Source organism: Stegodyphus dumicola, chromosome 1 (genome assembly GCF_044657685.1).
Source record: "Stegodyphus dumicola isolate Sdum_Otavi_A_Nest chromosome 1, ASM4465768v1".
NCBI lineage: Eukaryota > Metazoa > Arthropoda > Arachnida > Araneae > Eresidae > Stegodyphus > Stegodyphus dumicola.
This window is the reverse complement of record NC_140768.1, coordinates 209094189-209115747: the sequence shown is the minus strand read 5'-3', so window position 1 is coordinate 209115747 and position 21559 is coordinate 209094189. Positions and strand designations below refer to the sequence as shown.

Below are 21559 nucleotides of genomic sequence, written 5' to 3'. Positions count from 1 at the left end.
TTATTCATTCAAAAGATATACACTGTAAAACGTAATATACAGGAGTTTCGAATAGCAGTTTGTAATTTTATACTATGACTAATTTCAAAGTCCGTAAAAGTCTGTATCGTCCCAGCATCGATACAGACTTTATGCATGCCGTGTAACAAAAGTTGTGTATATTGAACATTTGTGAGGACTACATTCAAAACTTGATTGTAATACCTCTACGTGTTTACGGTATCTTTTGAATAAATAAATTAACTATATTTTGTGTAGTAAAGCTTTGGAATACCCGCATTCATTTTGTCTTACCCTGCATGTCTAAAAGCTGAGTTTGCCATTCTAGATTGTTTTTACATGTCTTATTTAGGCTGGTTTCTCTACTTATTTGGCTCAAACTTTGAAATTAGTTTTTGACTCGTATCCCTCCCAACTAGTTTTCTGGAAATTATGCACTCATTTTTCCTATTATATTTCCGTTGAAAATAAAATATTTAAAAGCGATTTTTTTGCCGAAATTTGTATGGATTTTTTTTTTAAGTTAATACCTATTTTTTCACTTAAAACTTTTAATCCTGAAGAACCTGCACAGTTTTTATGTTCCCAGAAGGAAGTTTAAAAGATGACGTACCACTTCAATATCTTATCTGTTTAGTTACCGTTAACTACTCATACAATATCAGTCAAATTCTATGTTATATCCCTGTTTATCTCTAGTGTGAAATTGTTTTCAAATATTTTGTATTTTAAATTAGCATCATTATCAAAAGTAATTTTATTCATTGATTTTAGACGAACTCTAAGATGTCCAACGTCAGTACTAATGTTGAAAAATAGGAACTTGATATTTGAGTTCGGCAAAAAGCTTAATTCAGAAATCTGAAGCTATATAGTTTCTATCAAATTTAAGATAAATTTTTAAGAAATGGCATTTTCTGAATCTTTTCAATAAAGCAGTGTGTAATATTATGAAGATGGAAAAAGTTTAAAATTATATTAGGATGTCAGACGGGCCATTTAAAACAGTTGCAACATACAAATAAGATGGCTGCAGCTACAGCAGATCATGTATATATTCCCAAGTCACATAATTCTCGTACGCCTTTATCACTATATCATATTCTCGTTTGCAGCAAGCGTGTACATTTGATGCTGAGGTCTTAAAGGAATTAGTGGTCACAACCGGTGTGGAAACATGAATACGAGTGGCCCATCAGTAAGTGTTTAAAGTTAGTTTGACCAGAGTTCTATTTGGTTTCTATTTTCGTGAATAGGTTGGTTCCAGGTAAATAAGAGCCAGTTCCCTCAGAAGGTTATTCACAAAGACATCCGTCTTCTTAGGCAGATAACCTATGTGTGCTTTGCCTTGATCAGTTTAATCATCCAACCGCCATGGACATGATCAAGAAGAAAACGTACTTAATCAAATTATTTTTGATTGTGGGTTCATTCGGAGCTGCTTCCTTGAAACTGCAGAAAATGGTTTATAGCAGTGGCTGTAACAATAGTGAAGATAGGCATTTAGTTACATTTGTTTAATCAGCTATTATGTTTACAGAATTCCTATAGAACTACTCAAGGTATAACGAGGCGATTTGTTGTATTTCCAAAAGATCGATGACAATTGTTATCAGCTTCTCCGAAAATCACTGTACTTGCAGATTGCTACAGGTAATAAAGATTCCAGAATTGAGTGCTACAAAGCTCTCTTTGTGACGTATTAAAAGGAAAATTCTCTTCCAATAAATCACGCCCTACCTAGGAATTAAAAAAGAACATCATTGCTGGAATTGACGATGGGAGCCACACTCAAATCACTGAGGTGTTCGTAAACATGAAACGCCTGTTACTTTCGTATACAAATAAAGATAGCTGTTACCGCTTTTAGCATTCATTGTTAAGTGGTATCTAGACGTCTCTCAAAGTATATTGCAAAAAGTACAATTTCTTACTTTGTGAACCATAGAAAAAATAACTCTGGTTTCCTTATGAGAGCTTTGTACCACTCAATTCTGGGTTACGAGCACCATGCTTATTCAAGCTGCGCAGCTTGAAAAACTTTAAATACTCGATGTGCAAATCGTACATCATTCCAGATAAAATTATGTAGGCTTTAATTGTCACCCGTATTTGTAAAACATTTATTTCCCGTTTCTTTACAGGTAATTTCATTTAACGACAGTGGATTATTCCGATTGAATGTTAAGTAGTCATCAAAATAAAATCTGGAAATTTGGAATACAAAACCCTGCGTCTTAGCATAAATGCACGAGTATATACTGCTAATTTAATTACTTTTCTCAAGAGAGCTTCAGTTATATTCGATGCCATTTTCGTCTGAAAACCGTTGTTTCTTTGAGTTAGTCAATCAACATTCAGTTCTAAATTCTAAGACAAAGAAATAAAAAATCTGTGATTATTCATCGCAATTCGTTTTGATTTCAGAGCGATGAGATCTGTATCACGTGCCCTTTATATCTAGAATTCCTTTAATTATCTGAGAAAAATAGGATCAGTTTTCCGTATTATATGTAGAGATAGGCTGAAGATTGCTATCTTTACATAAACGTATAATGTTATTTCGGGGAGGGCAGTCAGGACGACGATGATGTTTGTAATCTTTCGGATCTTTTCCTGATAACTAACGGAGAAATGATTGACAATTAATAATGCCATTTGTTTAGGCTAAAGGTTATCAAGTGCAAAGAAGAAATTCCGTTGGATAACTGCAGAGTCACAGATGTTTAGAAAATTATTTACAAGATTTGCTATTTTTAGAATCTCTCCTATTTTTGTACTGCTAAAGTCCTGGTTCCTATTTTTCGTGCTGAACTCGCGTTAAATGCCGTGAAACAAAACATGTATCATTGTATTTTTTTTTAAATGTGCAAAATCAGTTACTTCTGACAAAATTTGCTTCTTCATGTCTAATAGAATTTCTGAGTGTTTTTTATCTGTCTGACATACATTTAAACCAATTTCTCATACATCTTTCACTACAAATTCCGCTTTTTTAAGGAAGATAGCTGCTACGATAGACAAATACAGGAAGCATTTGTCATGTACCAAAAGAAGTAGGTGTAGTATATAGAATATATTCTCAGGTACTATTCTCTGTATGAAAAAAAAAAAAAAAAAAAAGATATGTAAGCTTTCAGATGTTATATTATGTCCAAAGAGGCCCCCGCCTTTTTTTTTTTTTTTTTTAAATGTTTAGTATGTAACCTTTACTTATTAAGTATCATGTTTTTCGCACTTAAACATAAAATTGAATTCAACAGCAGTATCACAAAATTTTAAAAGAGCATATCTAGAATTTCCGATACACAGTCTCGCGCGCTGGAAATTTTTCTTTTTCTTTTCTTTTTCTTTTTACCCGTACAGTGGTGCCATTGCTCGCTTTGAAGTCGTAGAATTTGTTAATCAAAAACTCGTTTAAATTTTACAAAATATGAAATAGATAATAAAACAAATTCCAAATTTGGTCTTCCTAATGGCCCATATTCGAGTGGATGACTACATTATTTAAAATTTGATTTCTCTAATGTACCGTTGTTTTTTCACAGAGCGAGAAACATACATACATATATTAATGCAGATTCTTCATTATTTAATATCCTTAAATATAATGCAAGGCTGTAATATTTGGTGGTAACAATTTGAAAAGTGAAACGCCGTTTATAATGAACAATATAAAATGCCGTTTATAATGAAAATATAAAATGCCGTAATGCGTTTAGTACTTGTACCTTGAATACAAGTACCCCCTTTGAGCTAAAAATTGCATTACATTGGTTGGTGTTTCATTATTTTGATAACCTCTAAAAATTCACATCAGACTTATTGTAGACTATAATTGCATTCGTATGGGATAACAGTTAATAGAATATTGAGTGACTGGTCGCTTATGTATGGTATTTACTTAAGCAAGTTTTAGACCAACATTCGTACACAGTTTGTCAGATTACATTAACACATTGAATTACAATCTAATAAAGTTTGCATGAAATTCAAACACGTTTAACATATGACATTACACGTAATGCGTTTAGTAATTTGGATAATTTTTCAGATTTTAGAAAATCATGATCGTTTAACAAATGCCTTGTAAACAACTTACTAGTTTAATATTTGCATTCATGAATATTAATGTGGTGCCTTTTGAAGACGGACTCTACGAAGACAACTTTTTGGTAATTTAATTAATAAGTGTATAATTTGTTCCCTGATATATTTTTCCGATTTTTGTCGTTTCATTCAAGACTCAAACAGCACATTTTTTTTTTATATTTTCAACAGTATTTTGACACAGGTGTCCGTAATTTACATGGATATGTGTTTTCGATTGTGGTAGTCAACAGAATTATATAATGAAAAATTGACAATAAAAAGATAGCATAGAATTATTTTCTTCTGAGAAAACATATGGCTGAAGGGAACAGAACTGTTGATGAGGGTCTGAATTTTCTGGAAAGCTACTCCGGAGACATTCATCGATCCGGTATGACGTCATGGCTGTGGGATACGTCACAAATCCAAATAAACCTGGCGAGCGGGGGAAGGAAAGGATGGTTGTTGTTGGAAGGCAAGGGGCTTATTCGCTTCTCAATAAAAGAATGAGTTGTGAAAAAGATGTAAAATTTTATTATCCTAAGTAGCAGTGTGTTTGGAAACAACCGCAGGAGGTACTCCTGAAGTGCTATGAAAGTATCTGGAAGGCATTGTCATCGAATTGTTTACGTAAGTATGACGTCACATATGGTGTTGTGTGAGCTTGATTGAATAACACGCTGGCTTGTTGCAGAACATATAGGCATCCTTTAGATGACGAAATGTAACAATACAGCGTTTCATTGTTGTATATATCTTTATTGACTAATTTTATTACTTCTACGTTCTTGTATTGGCCCTTGTCTATGTAAGAATATGTTCATTTAATATACCTCGCTTGCTATAGAGAACAGCTTAAAGGTATTTTCTTTTTGTACCTTGAATACAAGTTTACTTTTTTAAGCAATGACATTAAATGCTTCTAGTCATGGCGTCATGTAATTTTAAGTTAGGAGGAAAAATGCTTGCTTTTAAATTTGTGCAGAATGAAAGAGATTTTATTTGGCACGAATAGCAAATAGCAGCTTTTATTTTTAAAATTTAGTGAAGCCTAAGCGTATGATTACAATCTATTAAGATATATCAAAGAATGTTTCGAATAAGTAAAAATGATGAATATTATTTTGAATTTTCACATCTTTGCTCGAAAAAATAATTTTGCAGAAGACATGTTTTCGGTGATTTAATTTAATAAATCTATAATTTGTTAATTAAGACACAATAACACGCCGAATAAATACTAATTCAGAAGTCAAACAACAAAAATCAGCGTTACAAACAAACAACAAAAATCAGCGTTAATTTTGTAAATATAACGCTGATTTTTGTTGTTTGACTTCTGAATTACTACAATTTGTTTCCTGATATATTTTCCTATCGACCGCAAAAAATGGTATAGTTGCATATCTTTGCATTTCTTGAACATATAATTACATGGAGATATAAATACGCATCTTGTAATTTGTATAATCACGAGTTTAGCGCACTCGTAACTTCATACACTTGTTGCACAATGTGTTGATTGTAGTTTTAAAAGTAAAAAAAGTAAACAGTTTTCATTTTATTCTTTTACTCGCCAGCTGTGTTTTTAATATAGTTTATGAAATAACAGTTGCTTGTTAAACATAATGTTTATGCCTTTACAGCCGTTTAATTTTGAAAATCTAAATAAACCTGCTTCACAAATACGTTGGTTTGGGAATGCCCTTAAATTAACAAATAAAATAAAAATTTAAAATTTTTTTAATTCTTTGTTTTTTTTATTTAATAAATTTTAAACTGACTAGAACTGGATTGTATACACCGATAGTATTCTGTACTGCTTAAATATGGCGTCGTTTATTTCACGAGAAAGTGATCAAATTTTCCAATTTCTAATAGCTTAAGCAACATAAATGATTAATTTCTTTTAAATTATTAACGGTGAATTTTTAATTCAGGCCAGTGTTTTGCGATTTGACAGATGTGAAAATGTTCTGCTAATGCCGTAAATATCGCAGTTACTGGAATATTTTCTTTTATTTGTGCCACATATACCATAACAGCGAACCGAAACCATAGCTACCACAACAGCAAACCGAAAACTAGCTTTTGTTGTATCTGAATTGCATTCTCTAATACGTCATTTTTCAGCAGTGACCTTTTTTTTTTTTTTTTTTTTTTTTTTTTGGAGGGAGAGGGAGGATGATTCTCATTGCACTAATGCTTGTTACATTTAAAATCATTAATAAAATATTGACTGTGCAATAAATATTGACTGTGCAATAGAGACTAATTTTGATTTCGTTCTTTAATCGCTAGTCACCCAGTGTTATGAATAGTATAAAACATGTTTTGAGAGATCTAATTATTTTCACAGCTTTCAGCGTCCATGGATTTTTAACTAAAAAAAAAAAAGAAAAATGAGTCAAATATTTTTGTAGCGAGTCTATTTCATATTGTCTTTGCAATATATATTGTCCAAACGTATTATCTTCATATAATCTCATTTGCACTATGTTAAACAATGAAACAATGATAGAAATGCAGCAGTTCAAATTGTATCGTTCGGAAACGTTAACTGGAACATTGTTGGAAATCTTTTTTGAGTGTAAAAATATTCGGCGGCAACCTTGGAGAGATCATAATTACATCCACAAAGGTTAATACTTGGTTTGTTTTATTTTTCAAGTATTAAATCTTCAGTAAAGAATTAACTGACTGAAAAAAGTGTCGGACATCAGCAGAATAATTGCCTCAACTTCGGAGTAATAAGTTAGTTGCTCAAGGTCAACTGATTTCATTAAATGGCTTATTTAATACTGTTCACAAAATTGCGGTTGCAATCCGTTCTCGCACGTCATTTCTAACAACGTCATTGGTGTCAGCAACTTGTTAACCGATGGTAGTCTAAAGCTCTTGACAACTGCGAATTTAATGCGAAGATTGATGTACGAGCAAATTTGTTTCAGGTAAGAATGCTATGAAATATTTTTTTGTTTTGCGGTAAAAGTCTATCAGATTTCAAGTAGCTATTTGTTGAAATTTTAGCTTATACGTAATCCTTTTAATTTTTAATAAATACTGTGGCTTTCATGATTTGTTTAGCACTCTTTTTTGTATTTCATCTGAAAATAAGGTTCCTTTGTTTCATAATCAAATTTTAATTTTTTTCGAAAGCGTCTTTTTTTAAACAGTTTTAATTTTATCAAAGCTTTCATTATTAGTCTTAAAAAGATTTCTCGCATTGATTTTAAATTTACAGCAACATTTTGTATTATTCATGCATTATAAATTTTAAATTAGAAAAAGAAAATTCTTTCAGCTGTATGTGCTTCCTGCTAATTTTATAAATTGCTGTGAAATTCGCAGTAAAAGAATTCGAAATTTCCTTTAAAATCTAAAATTTAAAAAACTAAAAACTGTAAACAATAAAATTAGAAAAGAGTTTTGACATTTCGACGAAATGAAATATTTAGTTTCACACCAACGGATAAGTAACTGCTTAAAAAAATACACACGGAAGCTAATCGGTGGACAAGAACAGAACGTCGCGTAACATTGATAGTTCTCGTGGTTTTATTCCCGTAGAGCGGATAAGATTACTGAATGTTGGTGGTTGGATCTAACTTCAAATTTCTGCCAATGAACTGGCTGCCATTTCATGGCTTTCCCATATGTAACGTGAAGGCGAGCCAGTGTCTCTTAAAGTTTTTTCATAAAGGTAACCCTTCTGTTATATAGACAGCTCTCGTTTTTTCCATTAAATAACCTAAATAAAATCCTCTAGAAAGATATCGTTTCCTATAGGCTGATACATCTTGTAGCCTGCTTTGATATATATGGGTTATGTGGTATAAAGTATAGAATACATAAAACATTAGTATAAAAAATGAAAAGGTTGTTTATATAAATTTCCTTTTTTGGCTACATATTTATTTAATGCTATCCTAGACTTTTATAAGATTTTACACAAACAACCTGTGAAACTTATTCAACCTTTTCCAATGTCGCGCAAAAAATTAAAATGCGTAGAGAAACACTTATAAAGATTGCTTAATTAATTTCATTAACGTTTCATTTGCCGGCACGTTAGCTGTTCAAGAAGGCAATAGTTTCAAATTTACTGCTCAATTTCTTCTGAAATCCTTTCACCGAAGAATTAAGAGGAAGGAAGTCGTATTGACTGTTTTCCGAAGAGAATACTTTTTCCTTAATTATAGGCAATTAATCTTTTGCTAGAACATAAAACCTACATATCATGGTTAATGAGATTTAAAAGGTTGGGTTCACAAGGCAGTATATATTTTTAGTGTCTTTAATACTATTTTTAGTTGTAGTTTGTCATGCAATTTAATTTGTAGAATGAAATTTTTAAATGTTTTGTTTTTAATAATTTTGATATTTTAAGATAAGGAAGGGCAAGAGAGATTTTATATACTTTTTAAATATCCAATTTCCTATGCTATTTGATCAGGCTCACCAGCGGCCAAAAGTCCCGGAACACTGGTAGGTCGGCCCCGGGCTCAAGTCACAGAGAGCAATTTGATTGTGTACGCGTTTTTGTGGTTCCCCATGTCTAAAAAAGATACGAGCCAGTTTACCTTGGGATGTCCTCCAGGAAGCCATCCGTCGTCTTTTGCAGATACCCCTTGTATACATTGCCGTAGTCAAACAAACCAGACCCATACTGTTTGACATAGTCATTTTATACTGTGGTATGGCATGATATTCTGCCTAATTGGAGAAATGCCTTCGTGAAGAACTTTTTAAGGAAAACTGGCTCGTATACATGTTACGCACGGGAAAAACCACGAAAACGCCCATGTAGCCAGCCTCATTTAATGCTTCTCTTTTAGAAATACGTCCTGTTGCATCTTCAAAATAAAAGAGAAATAATTAACTTTTTAAAGGAATTAGCTTCCTTAAAATGCAAGTGTACTAAATGCAGTTATGAAGTACTCGAGTTATCTGGATCTTTGTTCCTTCTAATTCAAGTAAAATTTGATTTCTTCGCTTCCTTTCAATTTTTTAAAAGTAACGTAATAAATAAAACATAGTATATGTGTTTGAGAAACTCAAATTTAGACGATTGCAAATGTGACAGGCTATGTGTTTACTAAAATTTGCAGGTATTAACATTGAAATGAAAACATTACGCGTTGTATGCAGTTTTTTTTTCTTTGCTTGCTGTTGGAGTTACTGCTTAGTTGTAACAAGTATTTCATTCCCCCCAAAAAAAATAAATGTAAGCAAAAGTAAGATTTTAACAAGCTATTTTTCCACACGAGTAAATTTTGTCATGCAGTATACAGCGTAGCTAAAGTTGTTTTCTGTTTGGCCTTTGATGTATGTTGCCTGGAGTTTTTTTTTTTTTTTTTTATTATTATTATTTTTTAAATACTTTCCTTATTCCTGAATAAGATTTAATATTCAAGAAAATGTTCCTTGTTCTTAAATATATGTCTATAATGTGAAAATATATTTATTATGTCTGCTACAGTAAAATATGAAATAAAAAATTATCCTGCTAAAATTACTATAAACACATATTTTACCTACAGAAAACAAATGCAATGGTAAACTTTTTATATTCACTTTTGAAAGTGACGAGTATTTCAAGGAATATGAGTAAATATCAGTACTAAATGTCACTTCTTTAAAATGACCACTTTCCCAAAAGGCAAAAACCATCTAAAACCATAAGTGGTTGTCTTAGGCTTCATTGTATTCACTACCCTGTTATCCCGATAGGCCCCCAATTGTGGTCTCACTCAGAGTATTTGAAGCTCCTAGTATGTATCGATGAACGTGCAATGTATTTCTCAGACCTTCAGTGTACTGACTTTTTTTTTTTCTTTTTTTCAGCACATCTTTGTACCGCGCTTCACAAAATGCCTCCCCTATCTTGCACAAACGTTACGCAGACGGTTGCTGAACCTGCTGTAGCTGTGAAACGAGAGGAAGATAACAGTGACGATACAGCAGGTAGTTCTGAGCAAATCCGAGATTTTTGCGACGCCGAAGCGGAATCCCAGGATGCCAATAGAAAAGGTGAAGTCAATGGAGATGTCACCTTGGAAACCGCATCTCCCTCTTCCAGAGAATCCTCTCCAGTCAAGATCGTATGGAGAAACGTCATCTTGTTCGCCTACCTTCATCTAGCAGCTTTGTATGGACTGTACCTCATGTTTGTCTCTGCCAAGTGGCAGACCAATGTTTTCGGTGAGTTACTTTTTTAATAATTTTAGAATGCTGGTGCCTATTACCGAGGCAACATAATCATACTTTTTGATTTCTCTTTCACACTTCGTTATTGCTTTTCAAACAACTTACTTAAAATCCTTTAATCAACCACGACTAGTGCCTGACGCATAAACTCTACAGGTTTATGCTCCATAGTTTCTACTACTAATTACTAAAAATGATGGATCAATTTTAGATGAATTTTTTTTCTGTAAAAGGTATATCCCCCCCCCGTATACTTTTTCTTACCTTCCAGTACAGCAGTTTCGCTCCCCACTTTCCCTCCAGTTTAACAACTACACATTTAATTATAATGTCAAGCCAGTTTAGCTAACAGAATTTGCTCCCGAATCGACAAGATGCTTATACCTGTTTTAAGAGTTTGGTACCTACCACCGACCGAGCGCTTAGACCATTGGACACTGAGAGTTCGACTCACCATCAAGTCTCGGTGAACAGGCTGGCTGCGTGGGAGTTTTCATACTTTAAACCCTTGCATAACGTCAATACGGATCAGTTTCCTCTTAAATGTCGAGCCAATGGAAGCCACCTCTCTTACTAAGGCATACATTCCATAGGCTGATATCCCTCGCGGATTTGGCCATAATCCAGGAGTTTGTTAGCATCACCGATAGTCACTGGAGTAATTTTTATCAGCGTCAAAATATTATCGCCAAGCAAATGTGACTCGGATAATCAATAAATACCAAAGTGAGAAAGGAAATATAATTTTCAAATAGTCCTAAAATATTGGAGTGAAACATAAGTAATGGCCACTTTTTAACTTAAAAATTTTTATTTTAGCAAAACAAAAAGACCAATAAATTGGTCAATAATATCCGAGTTTTTGGATTTTCCCCATAGACCCAAGATGTCGAACTATATGTCATTTGGCTACAACCTATTCGTTCAGCTAATTCTCGAGTATTGACGAGCGTCTTCGTGCAGAAGTTGATTCAAACGCTCTTCATCAAACTCATTTGGTCGTCCGGAACGAGCAGCGTCTTCGAGGTCGAAAATTTCCATTTTTAAATTTGGCAAAACCAAACCATTTCTTTCAGTTCGTTCAGGCATTGAACCTTTTCCATACACTTCACAAATCTCTCGGGCAGCTTGTGCAGCACTGGCGCCTCGATTAAACGCAAAAAAGTTGTCTAAAATGCTTATTTTTGCCGACTTTACACTTCATTTTAATGACCTGAAAAATAACAAAAATTAGCTCAGACAAAACAATTTGGCTACAATCTTTCCCAAATTTAGCAAAAAAAAAAAAAAAAAAAATTGGGAAAGATTTTCTTTCCAATAACACAAAGCATTGGGCCAATATATTTTATTTTTACCGCGTAATTTTAAACACAACATAAAAGGCCATTATTTATGTTTCAACCCAATATATATCTGTAGCGTGGAGCTTGATAATCTATTATTTACATGAAAATGTTTGAGAGAAGGGTGCAGAAATATGTATATCAGCAGTATTGGAAGCGGAAAGGGAAATAGCAAGTCCCGCCCGCCCCCCCCCCATTTCATTTGAAAGTTTCATATAATTAGTCGCAATACACTTGCATTATTATGACCAATCTTCGATAAGAATTTCTCCGATGGTGTATTTGATTATGGCAAAGCACTAGAGGGCTATCTGCTTCAAGGGAAGGATACTTTTGTAGAGGACTTTCTTAGAGAAACTGGTTCATATACACGTTACACATGGGGAAAACCTGTAAAACGCCTATGCAGCCAACCCATTAGCCTAGAATCGAACCCAGCTTGGAACTGCCAGTGTTCAGCAACTTTACCGGCTGCTAGTGGGCGAAAGCATTTGGTACTTGATATTATCGCAACCACCTTCGCGCAACTTAGCGATTTTTTTAATAAGAAAAAAAAAATAGTAATTTCAAGTTATTTATGTTTTAATTTTAGTTCGGTATTTATCCCCGAAAACAATTTATGAAACTACTTGCAAGTAGGTTTTTGTTTCTTTTCTTCCGGTAGAAATTTCGTAACAATGGCTTTAAGAATAGGTTAAAAGCAATGGGAAACCACTCAATTCTATACACTAGGCAGTATATAAATCTGTCTGCTGTAGTAAACAGCAGGCAATTCTCGAACCAATTACCGCTGCAAATGTCGATGTGTTTGTTACTTTTTTCCACGTCACATTTCCAAAAAAGTTGGTTTCCAAAATACAACATCAAATGTGAATCTAAACATTCGAACCTGTATGGCAAAATATTCCTGCAAGAATTTCACAGAACGAACTTTGTTTACAGGCAAATCTCACAAGCGCATATTTCAAAATTCAGCTGAACACCAAAAATATAGCAATTTACTTTTAGAGCTAATACAACCAACACAGTACGTACGAAAATGCCGACGTTGCTTATTCACACTTAGTTATCGTTACCTTAATAATTGTTATGAGCATTGTTGCCACAGTTTGGCTCTTCTGGAAAATCTGGAGACTTCTACCAAGGTGGTTGCGATAATACAGTAGTACCAAAAGTTTTATGACTGTAATTAGATTGAATTTTGAGTATCCTTTTCCGATATTTTTTATTCGAAGCATCAAAGTATGATTGCACTTTCTACAATACTCAGATTTAATGCGTTTTCTCGGACATGAAACATTAAATATATACGGGTGGTTAAAATAATTTGATTAGTTAGGCAGTAAAGGACATTTTCGTTTCTCCTGCATTTTAAGATTTGTATACCTAGAAATTTTATGAAATATCCTTTTATATTAATTGAATAGTCTTAATGTGAAATCTCATAAGTTCTCGTTGAATGAAAAATAATGGTAATTGTGTATTTTGCCTTATCCGTATTTAAATATAGAGTTGTAAAGAAATGTTTTATTATTACATACATTCGTAATTCAAAAACTAAGTAAAACAAATCATCATCCTAATTAAATTTCAAGCTTTTGAGATTGAATTCCTATAATTCTAATTAAATTCATGACACTGGAGGAAGAATTCGGTTTTCTTGGAGCCTCTAAATCTACTGATCAGTCACCACCTCTGATAATAACGTCTATTTCCAAACTTGCAATTTTACACTTAACCAAGAAATGTACGCAATTATTGATATGTAAATTTTAATGATTTGTTCGCGCTTGCCACATCTGCAAATTCTGTTAATAAATATTTCTACGGCGGTGATTGTGTTCAGTAAGATATAATTACCATGAATAATTACAATCAGGGGAACTTAATCTGTCTTTGTGCTGTTAACATTTTTCAGTTATCCTTTAATCGAACACTACCATATTGGCTAATTTTGTATATTTATACTATTTTTTTCCTTATGTAAACTATTTGTATCCATCTCATCTCTTCCCTACTTTTCGTGATCAATTGTAAGGCCCTCAGAAGGCAATTTGAGACCTTGTGAGAAAACTTTTTCAAGGGCCTCCTATGTTCACTTCTATTGTTCCTATCAGAAAAGGAGCCCTCCAGCGGCTGAGCGGTAAAATCCCTGAACACTGGCGTTTCCCACCTGGGTTCTATTCCAGGAAAACGCGCTAATTGCATGGCCGTTTTCGTGGTTTTGTTCATGTGGAGAAAGTATACGAGTCAGTTTCCCTTAGAAAAGTTTTTATGAAGGCATTCCTTCCCTTAGAAAAAAGCCTTAGTGTGCTTTACTATAATCTATCAAACCAAACCTATGAGAAAAGAACAAGATTATGAGTAACTATAGAATGATTTTGAGAGCTCTTAATAAATGGGGTCCTAGACTCCATCTTCTGTGAGTCTACTGAGTAATTAGAGCCTGTTTTGAAATTCACTGCCATGCTTCTGGATCTGAAAACAAATTAGAAAAATCTGAAAGGTAGAAAAAGGGCATCGAAGATTATTTTAATTAGATCTCTTAATGACCTTAGGATTTATATATTTTATTCATTCTAAGCAGATTATTTATTTGGTATTTAGAATATAAAGTTTTACGCACATATTGTTTCGAGTTTATTTTTCTCATGTAGTTGTACTGATATTTGCTGAAAAGTTTAATGTTTCAGAATTCATATTTTTTTCTTTACAGATGTTGATGCATATTCTTTTATTATCTGCATGCTTGTGTGAGGTTCCATATTCTGTTTTCAAAGTTCTTTTTCAAAAATACGCTATTTGAACAGCTTTTTCTCATTGAAAGGAGGCTTAACACGCATGTAAAAGCCACAAAAACATTTATTACTGTTACACAGTTATATTATGAAACACGTTAGCTCTTTTTTCTTCCGTTTTTATGCATAGATAGCAGTTACTTTATTTCGGTTTTCCCCTACTCAGCTGCTGTGATCGGCTTCTCAGACTTAAACCTCACGGTACACAGCTGAAAAGATTACTGCTATTCCTATGGGAAATTCATTATCAATCGCGTTGAAAAAGAATCATTAGGATGGCATTCTTTTGTAACTTTGAGAAATTCTTCTGTAAGGAAAATATATACCGATATTCTACTCTTTAAAAGTATCTCAAAAGCTTGAAATTTAAATCAAAATGAAAGTTAAATTCTTCCAAATAAATTTGTAAATACTTTTGCAGCCTTCTTTTTGTACATCACGTCCGGTTTGGGTGTTACTGCTGGAGCACACAGATTGTGGTCTCATCGATCTTACAAAGCAAGACTTCCACTGAGAATACTTCTGGCATTTGTATACACAATTGCTTTCGAAGTAAGTATATGAAATAAGATTAAAATTTTGTGGGTATCCACAAAAATCGAAAATTTCAGATACTTGACGAAATCATTTTTTTTTAATATCCTGTTATTCTTTGAGCATTTACAGAGGTAATAGCTAATGACTGCTTTTGCAATGTTTAAAAGTTATGCTAATTTATGCCAACATATTCCATAAAATAATTGCTGAAATTCTACCAGCATATTCCATAAGACTTTTTTACACAATATCATCGAAAAGAACGCCCAGATTATGATAGTACTCAAAAGCGACAAAGCAAAGCAAAATGCTAAAATATTAAAATTTTCGAAGTTTTTATATTACATTTATAGATTCTGGTAGCTTCTACTTTCTGCATAGATCGCAATATCATATTCGGCACTGTTATAGGTCCACTGAATTGTGAACTTTTTACTACGCTTGGCTGCAGTAATCCTTTACCACAGCTGCTAAACATCACAAATGTTTAATTTTCAACATTATACTCTGATGTCCTTAGTTCGCTATGAGATACTCCGAGTTCTGAATAAGATGAGGGCCTCCTGGCAAAGAAACGCTTGATTTGTCCACCCACCTTGTTGGGAACAAATCTTTACCAACCTTCATCAAAATTATTGTTTCGCTACGTTTTAATAGTTGAATATTTTCCCTCGGAATGTTTTCATTCTGTATGAAAAAGTGGTGTCCATCGAAAACATCACGGCAAAAACATAGTGGTCGAAAACATCGAGGAGAAAACAACGCGAGGCAAAAACGTCATATAAAACATCGTAGGAGAAAAGAAAGCGAAGAAAAACATCTCTGTTCCAAAATATCGTCACCGAAAGTAAACAGATTAAAAAACTTCGCAGTTTAAAAACATCGTCGCCTAAAATATCGTGGTTAAAAAAAAAAGCGCTTACAAACCATCGTATGACGATAATATCACAGGCATGCGTTTCCCAGGGCATAAATGCTGTAAATGCATATTCGCAAAATGATTTGTGATTTTTTTAATCTCTTTTAGACTATATTTCATATGGAAAATTACCAGTAAAACTTTATAAAATACAATTAATTTATTAGTGCTCTTTGTTATTTAACTATGTAAGTTTAAAATTAAGTGTTATAAGTTGCATTAATTTTCTACTCATTTTCAGTTTTTAAATGCTGAAGTGTCTTTCCTTCTTACTTTTTAATCAAAAAATTATTGGTTAATTCAAAACTGAAATATAAAAGTGAAAATATTTCTCTTTCCTTCGTGCGCTCGCAAATCATTATGCGAACATGCATGATGATTTGTGAGCGCACGATAACTTTTAAACCATGGAAAACGCATGTCTGCGATGTTATCGTCATGCAATGATTTGTAAGTGCTTAATTTTTTAAGACTGTTATTTTCAACGATGATGTTCTTAAACTGCGAAAAGTTTTACAACCGCTTTATTTTTGGCGACGGTACTTGTACCACAATGTTTTAGAACTGCGATGTTACCTCTTTGCTTTCATTTCTCCCACGATGTTTCGTTCGACGACATTTTCGCCTTGCGTTGTTTCTCCGCTACGTTTTCATCTGCGATGGTTTTGCTGCGATGTTTTCGGCTGCAACCGAAAAAATATCTTATCTCCTAATTCATGATCGATGATCCTCGACTTTTTTGTAAGATGGAATTTGCATTGCTACATACTGAGAATGAATTGAGAAAAGTCCTATTTTGCATTTGAGAATCATAATTTTTATGCTTAACTAATTTATTGAATTAACAAATAGCAACGCCCATTTGTTGCGTACCAATGTCCGAGTGCAAAAAATATTTCCCATGAATAAAAGTATTTCTTTATAGAATATACTTTGTTTTGTACATTTTTTCATTCAAAATTAAAACACTGAGTTCTAAGAAATATTATATATTTATTGCAACATAATTATGACAGCAATAAGATCTTGTATGCGCCTTGATTCTACAAATTTCATGATACATGTATGGGGGTTCAAAAATACATTAAATTCCGTTAACTTGCCTTTCTGTTCCAGAATGACATCTATGAATGGGCTCGAGATCACAGAGTTCACCATAAATATTCGGAAACTGACGCTGACCCACACAATGCAAAACGAGGTTTCTTCTTCGCCCACATTGGTTGGCTTTTATGTCGAAAGCACCCCGATGTTATCAAGCGAGGAAAGGCCATAGATTTAAGTGACCTTATGGCCGATCCTGTTGTTAGATTCCATAGAAAGTAAGTTTGGATGGCTGTAAGCTTTTTTTATTATTTAGAAAGGGTATATTTTTATTTTAGAATAGCTGTTTTTATTTATCTAGTACTTATGAATAATATTAATTACGTTAAATTATTTCGATTGTTTAATTGGACTCTTATTACAATGAGCACGCATTTCCGAACAGTGGCTAAAACCCCGAAAATGTTAGCTCGCCCTGGGATCTATACCTAATGAATGAGCGGACAGGTTACACGAAACATCCATAGTTTTCCGTACAGAATAGGTCTATCAATCTTAAATTTCATACTGACTTGAAAAATAAAATTTTTGAAGTTTTGTGTATAAATAGAAGGTAGTTTCACTTAAAAAGATCATCCATGAAGACATTATTCCCTAAGCTAATTGCCTTCGAATGCTTAGTCGCAATTCATTTGTCAACTGATTTTATTGGTTATATTTTTATACTTTGAGAAAATATCAAAAGGTGTATTTTTGTACAATGTAATTTATTTTTAAGTAACAAATTCCGTTTTACTGTTTCGAAACGTATCTTGGCATTTCACACCCATTCTAAGTAATGTATTTGCCGTAGTAGAATTCAGAACAACTATTTTTTAAACAGCATTACCACTTTGCGCTGAAAGAGCTATTTATATATATTGATATCCATATTAACGTCTCTTCATGCTAAAGCTTACTGTGAGCTTCAGATAATTTTTTTTTTTTTTTTTTTCGTTTCAGGCAAATTCTATTCTATGGGATTTAAAATTAGTGGGGTTCTTTATTAATATTCATGTTCATAATATAAGACTGGTTTACCTAACATAAAATTTGCCATAATGTTAGATAAACAAGCTTATATTATGTTATCAGAAATTTGAATGGTAGTTGAAGCTAGACGCACGGCACATTACACTTTGGAAATGGTTAGGAAATTCAACATTCAGAGTTTCACAGTGTGCCAAGGATATCTAATTTCAGGCATAACCTCCCATCATGGACAATGTAGTGACCCACCGCCTGCACTTAATGAGCGAGACCGGCGACGTGAATCGTCAGTGTTAACAAACAAGCAACACTGCGTCACATAACCGCAGAAATCGCTGTGGGACGTACGACGGACGTGTAAGACAGTGCGGCGAAATTTGGCTTTGGGCTATGGCAGCGGAAGACAAAGTAGAATGTCTTTACTAACAGAACGTCATCACTTACAACGCCTCTCTCGGGGTCGTGACCATATCGGTTGGAGCCTAGACTGGAAAACCATGGCTTGATCAGATGAGTCGCGACTTCAGTTGCTGAGAGCTGATGGTAGTGTTCGAGTGTGGTACAGACCACACGAAGTCATGGACCCAAGTTGTCAACAAGGCACCGTGCAAGATGGTGGTGGTTCCGTAATGGTGTGGGCTGTTCTTTCGTTGCATGGCCTGTGTCCTCTGGTGCAACCGAACCGATCATTACTGGAAATGGTTATGTTCAGCTACCTGGAGACCACTTACAGCCATTCATAGACTTCATGTACCCAAACAACGAGGAAATTTTTATGGATGACAATGCGTCATGCCACCGGGACACAACCGTTCACGATTGGTTTTGAAGAACATTCTACATTATTCCAGCGAATGATTTGGCCATTTAAATCGCCCAACATGAATTCCATTGAACATTTATGGGACATAATCGAGAGGTCAGTTCGCTCACAAAATTCTGCACCGGGAACCCTTTCACAATTATAGACGTCCTAAGAGGCTATATGACTCAATATTTCTGCAGGGGACTTCCAACGACTAGTTGAGTCCATGACACGTCGAGTTGCTGCACTTCGCCGGGCAAAAAGAGGTCCGACACGATATTAGGAGATATCCCATGATTTTTGTCATCTCAGTGTACTTCTTTTTCCGCTATCATTGCATCCTTATTTTCCAAAACTTGGATGTGATGAACCTGAATGTAATGAAGCACGGCATTCTCCCGTTGCTGCATTTTGCAATTGGTTTAGAATTAGAATTTTCATTAAAATTCAACATGCAAACAGTCTAGATCTGAAAATCTGCCTAATCACTTAAGAGAAATAATATTTTGTGTCTTTCAGTAATAATGTTTAACAAATTAATATTTTTAATAATTGGCTATAAATGCGATAAACACATTTTTATAATACTTTCTCTTTTAGACATTACCTTAAATTAGTGGTTCCTTGCTGTTTCGTGATACCGACTCTCATTCCAATGTACTGCTGGAGAGAAACATTCTTGAACTCATTCTTGATTGCTACCCTTTTCCGCTTGTGCTTCACCCTCAACCAGACGTGGCTGGTAAACAGCGCTGCCCACATGTGGGGTACCCAGCCATATGATATCACCATCAATCCACGACAAAATGCCCTAACTGTCTTGGGAGCTGTTGGCGAAGGATTTCACAACTACCACCACACATTTCCTTACGACTATGCTACAAGTGAATATGGTATAAAATACAACTTAACAACAGCTTTTATTAACACCATGGCCTTTTTGGGTCTAGCTTATGATCTCAAGACTGCATCGAAAGGAGCTATCGAAGGTCGCAAAGCAAGAACCGGTGTAAACAGCGAGCTTTACAAGAAGCGTCAGCAAGAGGCTAAAGCTGTTAAAGAAAATTTAAACAGCCTGATTCTTAACAAGCATCAGCAAGAAACTGAAGCTGTTAAAGAAGACTAAATTTTGTTCCAGGGATGAAATGAACTGTGCCATGGACACCATGAATTCATTGTTTCTCCATGTGAATTTCTTTTGCTAAGTTTAATAAACTGTTTTGTCTGTGTAACGTACATAAATGCAGATGATTCAAAAGAAGAGATTTTTGTTAATTTGTTTAGCTGTTACAGTGGCAGTGTCTGTACAAAATGTTTCCCTAGATTCTGTAGAAAATTCAAACAATTAAATTTAAAAACCAAATCATTGATCTTTGAAGATTTCAGTAAGAAATATTAAGTTGATGGATGATTTGTGGTAACTTCTAAATAAACACTTTGTGCTGTATCAGATTAAATCATTCCTACGTAATGTTTCTCCTTTTTGTTTCAAAGCTCTGGAAGTTACTTAATTTCTAAAACTTTTTGATTTTCTTCTGATTCAGAATAAAAGCAGAAACATCTACGCTTAATTCCAAATATATATTATAATTTATGAAGACTACAATTTTTAATTTGAAACAGAAAATAAAATAAAATTGCTGTTGATAATAATGCATTAAAAATCGCTCGTTTAATCTTTTAAGTACATTAATAAAAAAATTTGTAGCAACATAATCGCAAAAAACTTTTACCGTTTTACTGTGCTGTGCACTTGATTCAGAAAGCTATAGTTGCCTCATATTTATTTGTTAATGTATGTCATTGTTTCTTAACTTGATAAAAGTTGTTCGAGTTTCATTGCAGCTGGCTGTAGATTGTTTATGTGAAAAGTTACAGAAGCAGTAAATATTGATTATAATGAAAGCTTTAGAAGTTCTCTTTCAGCTACGTTTTAATTCTTACAAATATATTTTATTCCTGGAAAAAATGAAAAAAAGTGTGTTAACTTTTGATTACAAGAATCATATTTTGGAGATCTTGTATCTTTAGTTTTAGTTATGTAAGTATGTTTAAGTACTACAGGAAATGTGAAATGGAAATTTGGAAGAATATAAAATTTATAAATTAACAAATAAAAGCTTTCTGTAACAAAATCTGTGTATTTATTTTTATACACATTCATTCAGACAGTTCATTAAAATATAGCAATTCAAATATTAAACGCAGTGTGTGAAATATTAAATGATGTAAGGCAGGGAAAATAATCAGTCCTTTTCATTGATACAGTTACGTGCGTAGGGATTCATAATGGATTGAATGCACTCAGAAATTATAACTTGATAAATTTATTTTCGCAAAAGAAACACTTTACATTTCTAGAACTTTCACAGCTCTTCTCAGTATCACAGAGAATAATCAATAGTTACACTTAAAATTACTAAGAACGTTAAACGCAAAATAAAGGCGAAGCTCGCAAAGAGATTTCAATACTCCTACGTCGGCTAAAAAAACCGCGAGCAGATCCTGCTCTCTGCGGTCTTGTACAGTCTTCATCTGACTACCAAGAAATCTCTACTGTCTGTTTACGAGAAGAACAGATCCTGCCACGGTGTCTGGAGGGTGGTGGTTGCTACATCGACACAGGACTTAGAAGAGAAGAGCTCTTAGAAATCAGTGGGGAAAGCTCTATGCCCACTGAAGCAGAAAGTGAGAAGTGATGACGTAGTTATGATGACACTGAGCGTGGAGATGCAATTCACAGCCTAGAAATCAGCGATTTTGAACCAGCGTTTAAAATGAG

The 21559-nt window shown here is 33.7% G+C and overlaps 1 protein-coding gene across 5 annotated transcripts in view; it reads left to right on the top strand.

The window, feature by feature from the left end:
- The window catches only part of LOC118197288 (stearoyl-CoA desaturase 5-like), a 35570-nt gene extending 14658 nt beyond the window's left edge, over positions 1 to 20912 (top strand). For 3 of the 5 annotated variants that reach the window (XM_035368988.2, XM_035368809.2, XM_085825102.1), the window contains exons 2-5: positions 9940 to 10296; positions 14865 to 14995; positions 17016 to 17221; positions 19378 to 20912. In XM_035368988.2, coding sequence (XP_035224879.1) covers positions 9966 to 10296; positions 14865 to 14995; positions 17016 to 17221; positions 19378 to 19903 — 1194 coding nt within the window. In that variant the 5' untranslated portion in view covers positions 9940 to 9965 and the 3' untranslated portion in view covers positions 19904 to 20912. Of the gene's footprint in view, positions 1 to 4544; positions 4723 to 6922; positions 7044 to 9939; positions 10297 to 14864; positions 14996 to 17015; positions 17222 to 19377 lie in introns of those variants that run through there. The other 2 variants (XM_035368874.2, XM_035368934.2) reach the window with 2 other exon arrangements.
- Positions 20913 to 21559: the final 647 nt, after the last annotated feature.